This window comes from Perissodus microlepis, chromosome 19, assembly GCF_051167445.1.
Source record: "Perissodus microlepis isolate ML-2025 ecotype Zambia chromosome 19, ASM5116744v1, whole genome shotgun sequence".
Lineage (NCBI taxonomy): Eukaryota > Metazoa > Chordata > Actinopteri > Cichliformes > Cichlidae > Perissodus > Perissodus microlepis.
This window is the reverse complement of record NC_140479.1, coordinates 4,605,145-4,626,278: the sequence shown is the minus strand read 5'-3', so window position 1 is coordinate 4,626,278 and position 21,134 is coordinate 4,605,145. Positions and strand designations below refer to the sequence as shown.

The window sequence follows — 21,134 nt, the reverse complement described above, 5'->3', positions numbered from 1 at the left end:
TCATGCCATAAATTGCTGATTTGGTCTAAACCAAACTTTCAGATACAGGCTGTATTAAACCTTTCACTGGACTCTGAACGTTACACTTTTGTGATCCAATCTACATTTTGTCAAGTTATTGCTTTATATGAATATTTATAGTAAATTAAATTAAAAAGAAAGAAATAAAATCTATAAATTAACATTTTAATACTAACATGATTTCTTTGCAAGTGGTTATATGACCCACATGAGAAAACATGGTGAGAATTTGTGGAGGGAATCATCTAAGACGTTCTTTTTGTAGTCCCTTTTAAGGACATTGTAGTTTCACCTTAAGAGACCCACATTAAAGATCAAGGAGCCAGTGTAAGGGCAATTGGATTCTCTTCACATAAATCCTTATAAATGCTTCTTAACATATGTCCTTGATCACATGATGTTAATCATGGCAATTGCTTTGGACTATTCCATTACAGCCATTTCATTGATAATGGTAACTGTGTGTACATATGTTGGGTTTAAAACTTTAAATAACTTTAAATTAAATTTATTTTATTTTTTTTTAAATCTAAGACCAAATTAACTGAACAAAAACTGAACAGACAAACTATCAAATTCTTAGCGCTGGAGACACAGGGTGTTTGGTTTGTTGTGGTTCATCATGGTTCTGGTCACACAGTAACATGTGTTAACAAGCATCTGCAGAACGCAAATCTACAGTACTGGACAAAATGACTGGTTTCACCTCATTTCTTTATTTTTTGCTAGAAAAATGGAAGAAGTCAAAGATGGAAATACAGCAGCATATAAGCAAAAGTAGAGTTTTTACAGTTCTAATGAGCTTGAATGTTAATTTTTGGTATCACCACCTCTACTCTTCAATAAAGCAATATTTCTTCTAGGCAAGCTTTCTTGTAATTTCCTTAGGTAGTTTCAAGAATAGTTCTCCAGATTTTTTTAAGGACTATCCAAAGTTCTTCTTTGGGTGCTGGCTGCCTTTTGTTTCTTTCTCTTTCAACCCCACGCTACTTTAATAATGTTGGTATTTGGGCTCTGGGGAGGCCAATCCATGACTGACAGTCAGTGATGGGAATAACGGCGTTACTTTTTTCAGTAACGAGTAATCTAACTAATTACTATTTCTATCGTTACAACGCTGTTACCGTTACTAACAAGAAAATGCGGTGCGTTCACATTACTATTTTTCAACAAACAGTGTTGAAGCTGTCTTCAGCTTATCCCATCTTATATCAGTTGCACGGAAGTAGCTGTAAGTAATCTGGGCGCTACAGCTTTAAGCAGCTGCGCGCGCTCCCGCGGACAGCAATCACTTTCTGGTAGGTGATCACTTTTTGACACAACACCTGGAGCTGGGGGGGCAAAACAATGACATGAGTGCTGCTGTTTGGCTGAGGAAGAATATAGTAGTCATGGTAAGCCAATCACATGACCACTTCAAGATGACAAAGCAACAAGGTGCCATACCAGTTTTTAAATTGTGTTGATAGGCCACGTGAAACCAGAGTCATGATAAACAATACATACGTGTGTTTTTTCCTGAATAGTTTTGTCACGTTTACTGTCTAAGGACAGCGCTAGCAAGCACTCTCTGCTTATGACCAAAAAAACCCAAAACCCCGCCCTTTCGTGTTGGTGGAAAAATGCACCGTGTCGACCAATCAAAAAATGATATGGCAACATGACATTTGGTTGTTTAGGAAGAGGAAGAAGTTATAGGAGTGACGGCGAGAGAGAGAGCGAGTTTTGAGATGTGAGAGATTTGTGACGTTTAGCGTGTTTGGAGTGTGTAGTTAATGTGTTGTCTTGTGTAGTTAGTGTGTAGTGTTGTGGATAGTTTTGTTTTTTTGTGTGTCAGAACAATGAGCTGACTGCTGTCTCCAGGTAGAAAACAGGAGTGACACACCTGCTGCTGTCAGACCTGCAGGTATCAGGCTGTGATGTTCTCCTTTATAGTGGACAGAAATTTTTGGAGTGGCACAAATAATTTGTGTGGCATCTTATTGAATGCAGAACACCTGATTGTTACCTAATAGTTTGAAATGGTTATTAAAAAAGGGTAAAAGGTAAATGGCTGCAAATAACTTGCAACATAGGATTTTAAAATTGACAACTTATATTTGCATTTAAAGTTATAAAATATGATTCATTAAACATGTTTGTGGTTGTTACAGTAAAAAATATAACTTTTTCTACTCAGATTTTATGTTTTTTGTCTGATTTTAGATCAATTGTGTTAATACAGTATGTCAAAATGAAAACATGACTGTAAATTCAGACACGTGAGGTTGTGCTGAAGAGGATGATACCAAACAAGGCAAAGTAAATAGTTTTTAAAGGTGAAATGTAGAGGAAACATCAAAAGTAGTTATATATGACCAATTATACCCTGGACCTCATTGGGTCGCAAAGTAACGCAATAGTTACTTTTCAAGTAATTAATTACTTTTAGAATCTTGTAACTCAGTTACTAACTCAGTTACTTTTTTAACTTTTAACTTTAACTTAACTTTAACTTTTTAACTAGTAACTATAATTAATTACTTTTTCAAAGTAACTTGCCCAAGACTACTGATAGTGTTGCACTGTGTATTTGCTTTTATCCAGATATATGCATTGGCAACTGTATTTGTTGCTTTTTTTCATGTTGAAAAAAGACACAAGTGACAGCAACAAATACAGTGGCAAATACAGTGACAGATGTTATTGCTTGATAAATCAAAATCTGACGCTAAATGGCAAACTGACTGTTTTTTATGGAGCATCTTTATACTAAATTGACCACTCAAAGCACTTGCCCAGTCACATACACATTCATTTAGCACTTCTGTGTTCATAGTTCCATCAGTTTTGATCTCAAATACCACTGGCTGAATTGCAGCCCCATGCAATGACAGAGCCTCCACCGCGTTTTACAGATGGCTTTAGACTCTCACTGTTGTATGTCTCGCTTGGCTTCAGTAAACAGTAGATGGATCAACTCAAGGAAAAATGATGAAACTGTCCATTTCTGTGTCAGGTCTGTGCTGGATTTTTTTTTCTAATTTCTTAGTGACATGACTTGAAGATACTGTTCATAGTTTTAAGGGCTGCCACAGTCTTTCACTTGTCCAGTTTCCTCTGTTTTTTTAAGGACACATGGCACACCATGCTGAGCTATAGATAAGATTTCAGCCAACAACTCTTTGGGAATCATCTTATTGTACCTCATAGTACAAAAATACTATTTTATGCCTTTAAAACTGTATTATTGGGACTTTTCGTGCTGATTCAGTGAAAGAAATGATAACAAACAATATGTTTTTGTAATGGGCTGCTAGTAAAGAAAGTGAGGTGCCTGTTATACAACAGTTGAAATACTTTCTAAATAAAACAGACTGCTGGCAATACTAAAAACAATTGGACTAGATTGCCCTTTTGAGTTATTTTAGTTGCTTCTATTTCAAACATTTTTATTTGTTTTAAATATTATTAGCTGACTATAAATATCAATAGCATTAAAAGTCTTTCAGTATCACTATCTTGTGTTGGCAGCGCTCTACAGCAGACACTCAGTGACCCTGCAGGGTGGATTCAAGGTTGAAGAAAATAACCCGTGTATCTGATAACCAAGTACTTAATAAGGAATCAGAGGGTGCAGACGTGTCACGTCGTGCCTCGCTGTCGCTGCTCACTCCCCGGAGCTCCATTTCTGAGGAATGTCTGCATACGTGATTCTCCACACAGCAGTCAGCTTCCTGTTGCCAGATGAAACAGGGACGGTGTTAAAGAAGCTGTGCCAGCTCTACCAAAGGCTTGCCCTTAATCAGCACAGTGACACCCATTAATGACCACACCCCCTATGAGTCACTGTTTGCTGCAAACTGGTTGTAGTGTAAATATTTTTTTCTCTCTTCAGACAAACACAAAAGTCAGAAATAACAGTGACTCTTGAGAGCAGAGGGTCAAAGGTCACCTGAAGGGGAATGCCATTTTGGTAAGTTCAGCTTGTTTCCATTACATGTAATCAGCTTGGATGATGGCCCTGCAACCAATAGTGTCAGTAGAGAGGGCGTAAAAGTTTTAATATAATTTAACATCATCAACATATCACCAACATAATGTCTTTGAAAAAAGAACTACAAATTTTATTCAGCACAATATATTATTTGCTCTCCAACAGTTTCCACAAAACACACGAATGTTTTTATGCATTTTTATATTTTTTATTTAAACTGTATTGTGAAAGGGCTTCCGTTAGGTCTAATAAACATGTAAAGGCTCTTTTAGCACCTAGTTAGGGTTTTACGCAAAATTTATTTGAACCTAGATCCAAACTGATAAATCAGCCTTGCCTGCTGGTAGTATCTTAAATTAGCTTAACTTCAGTTTTATTTATATTGCACCAAATGACAACAATACTCGCCTCAGGATGCTTTATACTGTAAGGTAAAGACCCTACCATAGTACAGAGAAAATCCCAACAATCAAATGACCCCTTATGAGCAAGCACTTGGCAACAGTGAAAAGAAAAAACTCCCTCTTAACAGGAAGAAAACTCTTGTAGCATCAAGCTCAGGGAGGGGCAGCCATCTGTCGTGTGCCATTTGGGGTGAGGGGCTGGAGACAGGACAAAAGACACACCGTGGAAGAGAGCCAGAGAAATGTTTCAAATGGTTTTTATATTGAAAAAAACAACAACAACTAACTAATAATTGATCTTCTTGAAATAAATAATCCCCCTAGTAGAATATAATATGTTCCTACCTCTGAAGATGGCAGTATATAAAGAAATTGTTTAGACCACCGCCATTTAATCACAAAACTACAAAGAAGAAAGTGTTGCCAACAACCACAGACAGTATAAAAGACGTACAGAGATACTGTAATGTCACCACATTATTTCTGAAGTCCTGCTTTGAAGTGTTTCCGCCATCTTGGTTGCAAAAACTGGATGTGACAAGAAGGTCTTACTGTGTGACTGCATGCTCATTGGCTAACAGCTTTTCCAATCACAAGTCACTACCCAATGGATGATGCTCCTTTTGGCCCAAGAATGATTGACAGTGACTATAAGTCAGTAAAGTTTGTACAGAGGTCAACAGAGAAATGCTGGTTTTCCTTAGACTTCTATAGGACTGGAAATCCTTTTGCAACTACAACTAAACACAACAAATCACTCTAAGAGTTTAAACTGCCACAACCATCACCATCATCAGGTTAGTGCCATTATTCTTGGTTAAGCAAAGTATACTCTTTATAATTGGAAGATTTGACCATTCAGGGCTCAAAAAGGGCGTACAACACAGTCAAGCTTTGTTTAGATTTGCACGTGTGGGGGAAAAAGGCACTGTGTTGCTTCTTGTTCATTATTTAGCGTAAAAATGAACATCTATTAAGAGCACTAAAATACAAAGCAAATTAAAGTAGGTGTAGCCTTTAAAAGTTAACATCTGATGACATATAAGAGACAATAAAGGTATATTTGTCAGATTGTTTTTGTGTTTCATGTTTCGTTTTTGCGGTTCAAACTCCAGTGAGCACCCTCTTGTGCGTACGTGAGAATAGCTTCATCGTCTGAGTTAACCAGTAACCAGACCTCTGCTTTCTTTCTGATCTGCAGCCAGAGAGCGAAGGAAGGAACGATTCTTTGGCAGAGTCAGTACATGCTGTAATTTGAGAGTGTAAACTGATGTGTTTTTGAAGCCTGGCAGCGACACAGAGGAGATTTCGACTGAAGCTGCTGATGGCTGATAATCAGGAGATATCAATTTGTGATGATTTTCAAGACCACAAAAATCCACTCTAATTCATCTGTTTTTCCTGGAGGCCTCTGAAACTGAGGTTAGAATGTCATGGGACATGACAGGCTTTTTCTTTTTTTTACTGAGGTTTATACAAGTTCATGGTTACAGGGCAAGGCTAAAATAACACCTGACAGTCTACTGCAAGCCATTACATTATGATGCCTCATAACAAATCCTACAACATTGTACTGTCTGACAGGATTAGATTCAGATATATGCAGAAAATATGCAGTTTAATCCACAAAGGAGTGACTGAAGGAGTTTCACAACCTTTATCCACAAGGCTTCTCCAGTTGCGACTGACTGATAGGAATTTCTGTGGATTAGCAGAGCTCCTATACTTTCTATTAGAAATTGGCTGCCATTCAGGAAGGGGGCAACAGATGGTACCTTCTATGAATAGGAGACAATGGTAGAAAAGCAGAAAAAAGTTTTTACTTTTTGTGTCTGTAGCTATAATATGTACAAACAAACAAAACAGAATTTCTGTCCTTTTGGCTTTTCTTACAGAAAAGCTGGTATAGCCATAAAATGCTAGCTGATGTATGCTGACTGGTTTACATTAAGCAACAGCACATGCATAGTTGTGGTGGTTGTAGGTGTGACTGTACATGAAGTCCCCATGTCACAGCAGAAGTCCAGAATGGTGCATATTAGCAGTATATTAGACACGGATGTTAAATGTGTCGTGGAAAGCATGAATTAAACTGTCTTGACTGTAGACAACATTAATATTAAGTGTGTTCCAAGACACAACATGTTGTACCATAATTTCCACAAAGTGCACACATGTGTCTCAACATACATTTTGAAACTATTCTTGCAAGTTTTACAGCTCAACCTCCGCCATGGCCATTCACAATACACCAAAGTGTATCAAAATGATAGATTTTTGTTATTTTACACATTTACTTCTTACAATTTAATCCCAGTTGTGCCGACAGATTTATTTCATTTACTACAGCAGTATTTCTTTATGATGTAGAAAAACAGACGTACTGTTGAAATTGTGCTTCTTTGTCTTATATTAGGAAATCTTAGTGATTAAACGTGTAGTTAAGTTTCTTTACACCGACAGAAAATAGAGTTTCACAGGTCCGGCCCACATAAGATCAAAGTGAGCTGTATATGGCCTGCCATGTAAAATGAGTTTGGCATCCTTGCACTACGCAAAAAGCATCAAAGTTGGGTTAGAGTTAAATAACCTTGTGTCTGTATCGTTCTGTTCTGTCTGGTGTTGTACTGTTACTTGCAGTTTTATTTGGAATGTAGTCCTGTGTTGATTGTCTATGTAGCACCATGGTCTTGGATCAACGCTGTTTCCTTTCACTTTGTACTGTACCACTGCAGATGGTTAAAATGACAATAAAGCCAGCTGACTTGACTTGAATTGAAATAAAGAGAAAACCAGCAAGCCAAGCGAGCTAAATGAAGCAGTCAGATGATGGACATCCTCCAGTAGCTAAACAAAGAGATGGGAATGACAAAGGTTAAGGTGAACAATGTATTGGTAAAAAACCAACAGCAGGCTGGGAGCTGGAAAGATGGAAAGCTCATTAATTTGTTCAATTCAATTCAATTTCTTTATTGTCCCACAAGGGGAAATTAGTTTAGCAGCAGGATAAAAATAAACAGAACAATACTTTAAAATAATAATGACAATAAAAGTGATAGAAAGTCCAAGGACAGTTATTTGCCATTGAGGAGACAAGATGCAGTGGGGATAAAAGAGGCCTGGAGTCTGGAGAATAGAAATTCCACAGTGGTATTCGTTACATTACATCTCTGTCAGTCAATTATTTTTTACTGCTTCCAATTCAATTTAGTGTCAGTTAGTTTACCAAAAAACAGAACAAAAAACCCCAAAAACAAATGAAGAGAGAAGAACAGAAATGGACTCAGCTTGGGGGGAAAAGTATTCTTCCACTTATCTAAAATCTAGTGAAGTCAAAATTTACAGTTATACTGAAGTAACAGAAGTATCCAAAAATGAGGCCGTGATGATTCACCTGGCTGAGTGTGCTCTCAACGGCTTCCCTCACAAACTTCTCTATAACAGAGTCCTGGTGCTTGTGTTTGTCAAATGAATGACAGTAAAATTAACACATTAACACAACTTACCATTAAAAAGGGGAAATTGTGGGAAAAAATACTGAATTGAAACACAATTAGAATTACATTTAAATTCCATTTCACTTTCACCACAACAACAATCCCCTCAACCTGTTTTATATTTTATATTTATTTTACATTTATATAAAACACAGAGAAAACCCCAGCAATCAGATGACCCCCCCTCCCCCCATGATATTAATTACAAGTTTTAAAAATCTACATACGGCTCTTTTAAACCTTTAATATTTGCTGCTGTATAAAGCTACAATTATTTACATTGTAAATACTTTTTATAATTTTTTTTATTGCATAAGTAAATGAAAAAATACTTTTGTTCGTTTGTGCTAAATTTTACTATGATGGCTAAAAATGTAATAATTGTGGACAGGGTTGTTCTTTAACTGCTACAACACATGCATGCAGAGACTTTTAAACACAAGTATGTCCCAAACATACACTGGAAACAATGGACATAGTCATCCGTTAGCTTGGGCACACCCACTTAAAACCTTTAGTTGAATATGTTGGTTTCTTGAAACCAAATCCATCCTCACTGGGAAACTGAGTATGTTGCATGCCCACGCAGTAGCAAGTTACCAGTTAGCCTGTAGCCTGTTTTAATGTCTATTTTAATCAACGTTACACAACGGAAATCATAATTTATCAGACAAGACCTCATAGTAGTGATTAGTATTTGTCAAAGTTTTAGATGAAATGGTGAAACTTCAGATTTGCTGTAATTCAAGACCAAAAAAGAAGCAAAATTTCAGCTTTTATAAGTTCTTTCTTTTTTGGGGGGTCTTTTAAATGAACCATAGATTATTTAGTATTTTATATTACAAATTTACTTTAAAAAGTAACTCTATAGCCCATGAGGCAGTTGACTCATTGACAATCAGGCCAATGGTCATCAAAAAAATCATAGTAAAAAACTTTTAAACAAAGAACAATAATACTCAGGTGCAGTAATCTTACCTTAAATTTGTACTTCAGTTTATGTAATTCCCAGAAGGTTGATTCTGTTCATCTGGATTTAGCGCTTTCAGTAGGAGAAACGTTTCGTCACTCATCCAAGTGACTTCAGTCTCAGCTGACTGCAGGTTTCCCCAATCTTATAAACAGTACCTTTGTGCAATGACTGAAACTAGCTCACTGAATGAATAATGGGCTGTGAAGTCAGTTCCTTGATAATTAATTAATTAATGTGCAAATGCACGGTTTATAAGGTTGGGGATGATTGAGCATGCATCAAGACCTTCAGTTTATGTAAATACTCATAAACATGTTTACAAAACTTTGATGATGAAACCCACAAGATCCACTTTAAGGCTGTCTTTTTTTATTGACGAAAGTCTTGAATGGACTGTTTACAATAATAGTTACATTCACTGATAACAACGCAACTGCGTTCATTCTTGTTTGGATTGCAGGAGCAAGAGAAAAAGAAAAACATAGAAACCCTGCCATCTAGTGGCCTACACTGACAAGTGCACAGGAAGGATTGAGACCAAGTGGAACAACGTTAGTTTAACATCCCTTTAATGAGTTCAGTGATGTAGAAGAAGAAATAGCTCACAAAAACAAATGATTAATTCCATTTACTAATATATTTGACTATAAAACTTTACAAATATGTATTTAAGGTTATATATACATAATTGAGAAAAATACATCATTTTGCAAGGAAAGGGGATCGTAATTCTTACAGGAGTAACATTGGCAGTACAAATACACATAAAATATTTTCACATTAAAATGTATTTTCGCTAACATTTCTGTGCTGAAGAAACTCTTGATGATGACCACAGTAACATTAACTTTGGATAATTAAGCACTCTTAAAGCATAAAAGGGGACAATGCTGGCTTTTCAGAGCAATGCATATGTACAAGCACATAACACCACACGTTACCGTCTCACAGCCTCATAAAGGAAAAAAAAATCGCTTTAGTTTCTCAGTAGATCAAAGTGAATTTACTAATATTGACTGTATAGTTGTTCTTGGTGTGCTCTAGTCGCTGCAGTTCCATTGGTCTAAATTAGACTTGGCAGCAGATTAAAATCAAGCTTAACAACATCTCTACATTTTCTGCATCAACAAATTAATACTTGCACCAGTCTCATGACAATGAAACTTCATTCAGTAGTTTGGAGGTGTATTCTGCAGTAGTACTTAGTGCAGGCAGAACTGCTGTGCCCAAAATCAGACCGTGTTAATTTGGCTTACAGCAATAAGGGCTGGAGTGTAAAGTTAAAAAAAAGAAGGATGTGTCAAACCCAGCTTTGTTGCAGCAAGTTCACACTGTGATGATTATTTATTTGATCCCTGGAATTTTAAGTGATTACAGTGCCACTTAAAAAATGACAATGTGTGTGGAAGGGAAAAGAGACAACTGAAGACTATTGAAATAATTTATGGGGACTAACCAAATTTGGAAGACAGCAAATTGAGTCAACTCATGTCCACTCAAGACCTTCAGGTGGGCAACAAATCCTTTAAAAATGGGCGGGTGTTTTAGACCAAGATTCTCTAAAATGCCCAGACTGCTTCATCACACTCACATTCTGACCCAGCTTGGACTAATGGGATAAGGATGAAGGTCCTTATTGTAGTGGTGGAAGTAGAAACAAAAGCATTTTTTACAGATGTGCACCTCCAACGTGGAGAATAAATCACTCATTTAACTCACTGCAAGTGCATTTGATTTGAGAGGAAGTCACTGAAAGTTACTCAGCAGTTTAAGTCATGCCTTTGACCTTTATATTGTAAAAGGATTAACCTTTTGACTGAACCGTCTGATGATGCACACGATCAACAGTTACAGTGCCCGTATGTACAAACCATAGCATAAAAGTGATGGGAAATAGTTAAGGTGGAAAAGAGTTTATCAGTTCCTAAGAGCAACAACTTGACAGCCTGGATTGAGAATCAGGTGCCCTCCGGATCCAGTCCTGCTCAAAAAATGATGTATTTTTTATTCTATGTATTCTGTTCATCGTCCAGTGTGTCCCATCTCTGAATGTAACTAAAACAACAACTGTTTTAGTGTATCAATGAAATTAACAAAATAGTCCTCTTAACGTACACACATTAAGGCATAATTGATCCAGAAGAGAGAGGAGGAAAAAAAAAAAAGAAAAAAGCACAGCACAAAGAACAACTTAATGTGAATCAAAACCAAGCACACCCCTTTTCAAGGCTTTGCCTCCAAGCCCAGCACTGCTCACAATCTGAACGTCAGTAGCAAAGAAACAGTCGTGAGGACTGTTTCTTTGCCTACAGTGTCCAACAAAGTATCTGGCATGACCCTCCCAGCCAGATACTTGACTGTTGATACTGGATCAGTCTTGGAAAGGAGAAAATTTCTGCTGCAGAACCCCAGAGGACAGCAGAAAGACAGGTGAATGGGGAGTAGGCAGATGGACTGACAGGAAGCCACAGACATACACGACGATCCGGATCCCTGGATCACTGGATGACTTCAAAGTAGTGCAAGATGGCCATGATGTGCTGTGGCATGAACACATAGCCGGTGTATATGGCCATACCAGCCACAGAGATCAGCAGGGAGTCTGAAGAAGTGACGTTAAGGAGGAATTTCTGAAGACATTCAACCACAAACAAACTAACTGATGCGCCTTCAACAATCAGTAGCTGGTAATGTGATTTACATCCAACAAACACTGCCTGCTAATGGATACAGGCTGGCAGCCAGTTACACCTGCATGCAAATGTTTGGCCACCAAACAGTCAGTGACCCATTTTCCTGGTTTGTGAATAGAAAAGATATCAATACAAGCCCTGCAAAATGTTAACTGGCTTATATAACAGCTGTGGCTAAAGTGTAGACACAAAGTCTCATAATTTCAGTAAGGCAAGTCAAACTTTAGTGGTAAATCTTCTAGCAACTGGAAAGAATTTCAAACTCGTTCGGCAGGATTTACATTCCAGAAAGCAGGGAGGAAAAATATTTGAAATAACTTTAAAACTATGTACAGAGAAAGCCACAATAATGCTCTCAAAATCACACTATTGAGCGTAAAGCATGTTTACACGCTTTATAATTACCTTGCTAATGTAAACAGGAAAGCAGACTGTTGCTATCATTTTGCTCAAAGCATGGTCCAATAGCCATTTTCATTGTTGAATGTCCTTGCTGATAGCTATCATATAAGATCACCACTACACAAAAAGGCAAGTTGCAGAAGGCTCTGCAGCTCTTATACTTGCTGCTTTCCACAGGCAGCATCTTCCAGTGGGAATATGTGACACTGTTGTCTTGCCTGACAAAATTACTGTGATTACAAGAAAAAAATTAGCAACCGCATCACACACACACATCTGAAAGCTCCTGGTTCTTCAAGGACAGAAACTGCTGCTTTTTATCATCTTACATGATGAATATACATTTTTAACTTATGACTCAAAAAGATCATTTACAGTACCAGGAAACTTTAGGTGGAGGAACTTCAGTGTTTATTTTTGCTCCATTTAGCTGTAAATGTTGTACTAAACAGATTTTAAACTTGTGACAGGATGTTTTGCAATGAAAATAACCTTGGAGGTCACAGCTCTCTGCAGAGCTGTACACCTATCAAGTGACCAGATATTTCCTAACAGATTTGTCAACCAAGAAATTTTGTCAGTCACTGACATTTTCCAACGCTCATTCACTTGCCATTCCCGATAGGAAAAAACCCAAACCCTTAAATACTTACAAAACCTACAAGTCTCATCAGCCACTGGAAGTTAAGTTCATCGTAGCCATAATCCGCTTCTTGTAGATCAACAATAAAATAACCAGTGTGATCCCTGAGCGACTGCGTTACGTTATTTGATGAGATGCAGGCCGATAACGAGCAGGAAGACACAGTAACACACCTGACCCTCGGAGGGAGACGAGATACAACCCGACAGTGACGCCAACTGTACAAGACAATACATCACGCACAGAACGTGATACTGATGACTTCCTGCACTGCCACAGATCAAAGTACAGTCATAAAACCACCAACAAGGGATACACTCTAATTATTAACTTCACTCAGTTAACATTGTTTGCGTTTTTTAAAAGCATAAAATTAAAATAAAGGTCATACGTAACGTGTATGTACTTCACGCGACAATCACCTGACCGACTCTCTTAAAGTAGCTGAAGCTAGCTTAGCTTTGATGCCGCCTAAAGAGTCAACTAACCGCACAAACGCTGGACTTGAAAGCTTGTTTTGTATATGAAAGGCAAAGTACACAGCACTACAACAAAGTGTGAAACATTCTTTAATGTATCAGTGAAAGGAATTTGACACTTTACTCAAGTCTGTCACTACAAACACGTTTCTTTATGTTATGTCAACTACGTTATGAACTAGGAAGCGATTTACGCACACATCGCTCCAGTTTTCATCCGTTTATACACAAATCAATTACAGATTAAAACACATAACTTGTAGAATAACATTTAGAGCCGTCTCTACAATGTGGCGGATGAGTGTTCAATTCAGAATTGACTAAGCTGTGAACTCTTTAGCTTTCAACGATAACAAGGGCCGACTCGGTCTATATGCCGCATTTGTCATAAATCACCGCTCAAGTGTTAAAATGCTGTAAATGGTTTATACAAACAACTGAAGCTATGTTTACTTTTACGTAAAGTTAGCGCTATTAGTGAAAGATCTAGGTCAGTCAGGCTAGCGTTCGGCTAAAGGTAGCAAATTAGCTCGGTAGTACATCCCTTCAGAAGCCACTTCAACACGGAAAAAGGATACTGAACACCGTCCTCTCCCAGGGCTCCAGCATGTACAAGGCTGTCACCAGAAGATACTGGTAGTAAAACCAGGATAACTGCTTCCAACACTCTCCAAGTGCCATGGTCCAACTTTTAAAATCAACTTTGTTCCTTCCTCGCGGCTCTTATCCTCTTTATGTTTCGTGGTGAGGTGTTTTGTGCTCACGTAAGGTTTAATCGCGAGGCGCTGGTTTCCGGCAAATCACAACTCTGCGTTCAACCGTATGATTGTGACGCAGCCCTGGGTGTTCCACCTTCCTAATTTCAAAATAAGAGTCAAAAGTAACTTTCAACACTACATCAAAGATGGATTTATACTCTATGTTTCAGAACAGCAGCTCTATTTTTATTTGCTTGTTTATCTTGCTTTGCCTTAACCGAGTGCCCATCTTAGTGTATTTTCTTTCCATTAAGCATCAAATATCTTGGTTCTATAAAACAGATTTTGAGTCACCCCCCAAACCAAAGCACTCTACTGGCCCAAACACTCACTAAAACACTAAATGTGAATCATTCCATGGCTGAATAGATTCCCCAACAAAATGCTATACTCCCCAGTTTGAAACACATTTCCTTAAGAAGTACAGATATTTATGAAATCAGTTAACTACCAATTAAATGTCAGGAAACTATATTATGATCATAGCAACTGTGTACAAGTGAGGCAGACAAAGCACTGTCTCTATTCCTACAATTCTGATGGACATCAGAACATTTACTTACCGAAGCCATAACTGTGGCAGCATTCATATGCTGAAAATTACCCATCTCAGACGAGATTATTTGTCAAGGAAAAATGATGTAGCCTTTCAAAAGTTTCAGAAAACTGTATTTTTTTGCATTTTAAAAAATAAAAACAGCAGCAAATGTAAAACTTTTAGAAGTCTCAAGTTTTTCAGTGTCAGTGTGATTTAGTCTATATTATTTATGGCCAATTACGCAGGCCAAATTAGCATGATGGCAAAATTGCAAAAATACACTGATAGTCGTAGAAAGTTCTGTGGCTGCTCTACTAACAATGCACAATAATGACCAGCATTCTAACTACAGCAGTGCAAATTGGTCGAAAACAAGCAGACACTATGAGTGTTGAAGTATTCTGCTAATAAAATAACAAAAAATCTAATAAAACAAAGCACAGGTTTGATCATGCTCTTGTTAATATAAACAGCATTGTAATTCAGATTAATGAGGGGAAGCTAAAGGAAAATCAATATGTTTTAATATAGGGGCAAACTGTCCTGTCAGAAATTGATGAGGAATTTGTGTAATCAAGTGGGAGGAGGTGAAGTGTAGGATTCATCCAGAGGAGAGCTGCATTATGCGGACCTGTACCTTAATAAATCAGATTTGTGTGACCGATTTAAATTTTCTACTCCCAACATTTTTGCTCTCCAAATTACACACGCAGTAAGACAAGACACAAGAACACCGGAGTCAACGGCAAAAGGTTGTGTTCAGGCGCAGCACTTAAAGTTTTACAGACATGAGCTGGGACATTTTTTCTAATCCTGAAAAGGATTTCATTTTTGTTACCTGCTGAACAATGTGTTCAAAATGTGTATGATAAACATGATCAGGCGACTGATCACAGACTGATTTGCCATCTCAGCCGTGACGCTGAAGCAAAAAAAGCTGTCAAAACTGTTGTAACTGCTGTAAACACAACACTGACAAGTTATCACTGGCGCCATGATCTTATTTGCAAAAAAAAAAAAAGAAAAAAGAAGATGGACATTTACACATCCTGCAAATACAGAACAATAACAGCGTTAATTTAAAGTGATGAGCACACGTCCAGTGTTCACTCCCCTTTAGCTTTGCTTTGGTGAGCATTTTGGATATAAAGACAATGATCTGAGCCACGAGGTGTGAAGTTAGAGACAAAGTCCAGCTCAGACCTCGTTCAGTCCTTGTCAGCAGTGGCTGGCCAGGATGTTGAAGAAGTGGTAAACCTCATCTTTATCGAACACGGCCACCTCAGTGGAGCACTCAGAGCACTGCACCGGGTGGTACACCTCATCAGCATCCATCCCCATTGCTGCTGGAGTCTCATCCGCAGGCGTCTCTGTCTGCTGTCCCCTCCTCCTCTTCCTGTTCCTCCGGTTCTTCTCCTGCTGGTTTTTGTAACGCAGCACCTCCTCTCTCTTGACTGTGCAGTTCATCACAAACATTGCTCGATACTGCGTGCGGTACTTCTCGTGCCTGAACGGACACAAGAGAGATGTGTCGTTACATTTTAAAATGACAAAATCTCTACAAACTAATGAAAGTTTCTCTTACAATCACTTCAAATCTTTCTTTAAAAAAAAAACAAACAACAAAAAACTGATGTAGAGTATGAAGTGACTCACATGCCTTGTGTTGTCAAAACAGCTTTGACTGTGATACTATGATCCCTAATCTAACAATACGGACAGTGACATGTAATGGGAGTTGGGCAATGGCCCGTTGGCTCTCCTTAGTCAGCAATAACTAGTTTTTATTCATGTTTTCATCACATATTTAATCATTCCAGCTTTTCAAACATGGGAACTAGTCCTGTGCATATATGAAAACATGGGTGTAGCTTTGGTGTCAGTGAAGTAAAGCTTAAGTGGAAGTGGATTAACCTGCATTCTTTGTAATAGCCAGCAGGGGGCAAGTCCTAGCTTTGTGAAAAGGTTCCAGTTGTTTGAAGTATATGGCTAAACGGCCCTCAGCAAGGACATTCTGGATAAGTTAAATCACCAAATTAAAGTCTTAAGGCTCCAGTACACCCTCTGCATTGGTCGCTTCACACGCTGCAGCAAGCTTATCACGCAGTCACTTCTATTTATGCCCATTAGGGCATAAAGGAAGTCAGTGCATTATTTGCCTGAATGATGGGTGTCGCCACCCAAAGAATACCGCCAACATCAGCACTAATATATGAGGAGAAGAAGTCAAAACCCCAAAGTCTCAAGTTTTCAAAATGTTTCAAAATCTCCCTCTGTATATGTGTATGTCTCTGAGCTTCTGTACTGGAATATCATTAAAATGGTGATAAAAACCTGACACAATCGTACACTTGTGTTCAACCCAGCTGCGACAGCTGCAGTGGAACGCTCCAGGTTACAAAATCAAGAGTTGCACCACAGGCGGAAGATAAATCAAAACAGCAGTGTGTGCGAACTGATGCAAGATTATTTTCAGTGCACACTGCCGTGCTTTGGGGCACACGGTGAGCATATTGAATACAACATGATGTTGTTCTCAATCACAACAAGAGACCTCAGCTCTCCTAAAATATATTGCATGTGATACTTTGGCACGCTGTGCATAAACAAGGATTAATACAAACACTTTTCAAAGACTTTTCTTAAAATGTCAGTATTATTAAGTTCTAGCAATTTTCCCTCTGCTGGACTGAAACTCCACTGTGTAGGACATGAAGCACGTTTTAGTGTAGTAAAAAAGAAACTTACGCTCTTGGCCACTATCAGACATGGTATATGTAACACTACTCCTTCATCAGTCAGACTTTGTGGATGTCAAACTTCTATAGAGGCGAGCAGCTCTCTGATCTCAGTTAACATTAGGCTGACACCTTAATCTGCTGCTGGGTAAAGATAGGGATCTGCACTGTTTTGAAACCTGCTGTGGAGCCTCACCTCTGACAGTCCAGGCAGAGTGTTGTCATGCAGGCGGGACAGTTAAGCACAGCATCGCTGTGAGGCAAAGCTTGAGGGTGGCGAAGCTTTGAGTGAAAAGCTGCAGCAGGTCGTTTTCTTCTGCTGTACCTGCACAGGAAGGTAAGAGGTGGAATGAGTCTCTGGAGGGAAATTAAAAAAAAAAAAAAAAAGAAGCAAAAACATCTGGAGGCATGTGTTTTAGAAATTGTAAGAGAATCTGTGTTACTCTCTCCTCCTGGCGTCAACCCAGGCCTGGTCTCTGTCGTCCTCGTCGGGGTCGTACAGCAGCTCGTCATTGGTCGGAATGGTCCGCTGTCTCCGCCTCTGGCTTGTTGAGCTGCCTACAGAAGAAATTTTAAATACTGTTAGTGGCAGGTTGTACATGTATTCTGTCATCATGATTCAGTTAAAAGGACTAGATGTTACAGTCCCTGATAATGCATTGCTTTAGATGGAGAGACTCTCGAGGGATGGCTGTTATGAGGAAAGGCAGCCTAGAAACTTTGCCAGCAGCACACATCGTTGTGTGCCTCAACTTTCGGTCTTTTACCCAGGCTAATCTGCCATTTTCCTTCCTCGGTTAGGTTTAGGGATTAGAGATCGATCTAGATTATCATTTTAAATTTGGGACAGATCATCAGTAGTGGACCTTGGATTCATCAGGTGTTTCGGCCATTATCACTAGACACCCTCATCCAAGGAGGCCCTGCCAGGGTTGATTAGGCCCTGGAGTGTGTCACTGGTTTATGTTAAATTGTTATTTCTCTCCTTTTTTCTTCTGTTTAGTTTCCTACAGTTTATTTTCTATCTATTCACTGCAACTGAGAAATAATACTTACCTCTTTAGCATTTATGGAGCCTAACTTCTTCAAAGGGATAGAAAAGGTGATAGAGAGAAATAAGACAATGACATCTTAATGACTGTTAGTAACCACAGCAGGAAAACCAGTTCTCTTACTCGGTGTGCCGTCCTCCTCTGAGTCCGAGTCAAAATAAACCTCATCATACATCTGTGGGTTAGAAAGTCCAGGACCACCAACAGCACTTCCTCCCCCTTCTGCTCCTCCTCCTCCTGGTTGTTTTGAGGTCTCTACCAGCGAACAAACACACAAATGCTAAGCACAAACTGTATTTACAGAGACGGTCTGTCAGACACAGCAGGATAAGTTAGTTAACCTTGGGATTAAACTTGGCTTCCTCCTATACCACTAGTGACACAACATAATACTTGTTTTGTGCTTAAACACACGCTGCAGCACATTATTTAGTGAGTCAGAAATTAATGCTGGGCTTACACTGTGCGATTTTTGGCTCATTCTGAGCCGATTTTTCAGTCGTGCGACTGTTTTGGGGATCGGCCCGAGTTTCGCCTTCATCGTGTTTCGTGCATCGTGTAGTATACGTAGGGTAACGAGAAGCGATTAACACCTCACGACCAGCTCCCGATCATCAATCGCTCGGTCGTAAGAAAATCAAACCTGCCTGAAATCCTGTCGGCCGTCGTGAGGCTGTCACCGCAGCCTCTCACACTGCGCATGCGCAAACACAGAAATGAAAGTGAAAAGACGGGGCACACGACACAAGCGATGGAGGCACAACTTGTAGAACTTTGGCAAGCTCATCTGAGCCTTTCCCATGTGGCCTCACAAAATTATCATGACCACAACAACCGTGAAAATAATTGGATGGACATTGCTGCTCAATCACAGCTGCCTGATCAATGTTTTTCATTAGCAATTTAGCAAAGTTGATGGTGGCAGTGTGCGTGTCTGTGTGAGTGAAAGACAGAGAGGGAGAGCGAGCAACAGAATTTCCGTTATAACTTCATGTTATGGACGCACAACAACAGTGGCAACGCCGGTTGTTTTTTTGGAGCCAGAAGTGGCCATAATTGGACAAGATGATGGAGTGCTAAGTTTTACTCAGCAAATAAATGAACCACACAGCTGATTATTTGTAAGATATTTTCATTAAAAATGCTCAAAACAACAACATCACAAACACTGTCAGCTCATTCAATGACTAGAATTAGCTAAGATGAAGCTTTGCACACAGCTTTTGGCTATAGCTGCCATCTAATCAGTTGACAGAAAACTAAATCCAGACATATCACTAAGAAAATACAAATACTAGCAGCTGAGTGTTACCTGCTGCTGGTCCCCAGGTTCCCTGCATGGTCTTGATGGTGGAGCTGAGCTCTGCCTCCATCTCTTTTTCAAAATCATCCTCGCTGGATGACTCGCTCTCCCCAGTTAGATACTCTCTGATCAGCTTCTTTTTCTGGTCCGGAGTGCCGTTCAGGAGCACGTCCAGCTCATCCTCCGAACTGAAACAGAGAGAAAGTTTTTAGGAAAAAAAAACAAAAAAACACAGACTCCCAAACCCAGAAGATTAAGAAATTGAAGTAACCATTCATATGTTATTCTGCACATGTAACATTATATCATGTAGTGGTATCGTATAGTATTTAACAGACCAAATAATTAAGCACTTAATTTGAAAACCAAGAATCCACGTCGAAACTGTCGCTTTAAGCTTAGCTCAAAACCAAAATAAGTTGCCTGTACTCACTACATCCATCGGTACATACATATTTGCTGCTTTAATAATGAATAAACTTCAGATCTTCAGGTAGACAAGTTCTTTTGAAGTTTTTGACACATCAAGACATCGCAAGACATCACTTATAACTATTAATAATTATGACGTCTTGCTTAATTTTCTCCAATTTAGTGCCATAATAATAAATCCAGAAAATTCTTGGCTAATTAGGGCAATAATAAGCATCTACACTCGTGTATTTTATTTTCTTCTCACCCCCTTGCCTGCAACATTTAGTCTTATAAAAATCTGCCGCCTTTCTATAAACATAATTAAGCAGTAACATCCATGTCACGTTAAAATAAATGCACCGTAAAGAGGGGCTCAGCGCAGTCTCCCTGCTATTCTAGTTTGTTTACATGTTAGCTCCCAGCTAGCTATCTGCACTTTAGCCTCCCAAAGCCAAAGCTGCGCTGGCCCCTAAAAATAAACACCCGTGTTACCCTCGCACCTGCTGGCGGCCCGCTCTTCGTCGCTCGGCTCTTCGATCTCATATGGCTCAAAGTCTTGTGCTTGACCTAGCTTATTCATGTTAAATGTTAGAGGAGCGTTAATTACAATAGCATGAGGTGCTGATAAGTTAGCTACAACACGCCAAATTGCTTCTTCCGCTTCCGCTTCTTCTTCGTTTGTGTTTAATAAGGGTTGGTAAGCATATACTAAAGACTATTACCGCCCTCAACTGGGCTGGAGTGTGGGACAGGCGCTTAGGGAGGAATATAACAAAAGGATGAAAAAAAAACTGCTTTATGTTATAAAGTTGTATATATCCCCAATAGTGTCACCAGCAAAGCACCCCCACACTATCACACCTCCTCCTCCATGCTTGTAGAGACCATCCGTTCACCTTTTCTGCGTCGCACAAAGACACGCAGAGTGGAAGCAGCTCAAATTTGGACTCATCAGACAAAAGCACAAATTTCCACTGGTCTAATGCCCATTCCTTGTTTTTCCTAGCTCCAAACAAATCTCTTCTGTTTGTTGCTTTTCCTTAGTAGTGGTTTCTTAGCAGCTATTTGACCATAAAGGACTGATTAGCACAGATGTGTCTGCTATTGGAACCCTCTTTTCCAGACTGACTGAACTTAAGTAATAATGGACTGTGATTTCTCTTTACTTAGGTGACTGCTTCTTGTAATAATATGGTTGTCAGCTGTGTGCCAACCTGACTTCTGCACAACGCAACTGATGGTT

General features: G+C 39.0%; 2 protein-coding genes across 2 annotated transcripts; both read right to left on the bottom strand.

Annotated features, from left to right (window-relative positions):
* Positions 1-9,218: 9,218 nt before the first annotated feature.
* Positions 9,219-13,907, bottom strand: sptssa (serine palmitoyltransferase, small subunit A). The gene is made up of 2 exons (XM_084914991.1): positions 13,667-13,907; positions 9,219-11,473 (listed from the first exon to the last, which is right to left on the bottom strand). Exons 1-2 carry the CDS (start codon positions 13,767-13,769, stop codon positions 11,370-11,372), a joined length of 207 nt encoding a protein of 68 aa, XP_084771117.1. The 5' UTR covers positions 13,770-13,907; the 3' UTR covers positions 9,219-11,369.
* A 586-nt stretch (positions 13,908-14,493) lies between these two features.
* eapp (e2f-associated phosphoprotein) lies at positions 14,494-20,571 on the bottom strand. Its single transcript, XM_084914990.1, has 6 exons — positions 20,392-20,571; positions 19,487-19,665; positions 18,298-18,429; positions 17,566-17,680; positions 17,319-17,447; positions 14,494-15,891 (listed from the first exon to the last, which is right to left on the bottom strand). The coding sequence occupies exons 1-6, from the start codon at positions 20,469-20,471 to the stop codon at positions 15,603-15,605; spliced, it is 924 nt and encodes a 307-aa protein (XP_084771116.1). The 5' UTR covers positions 20,472-20,571; the 3' UTR covers positions 14,494-15,602.
* Positions 20,572-21,134: the final 563 nt, after the last annotated feature.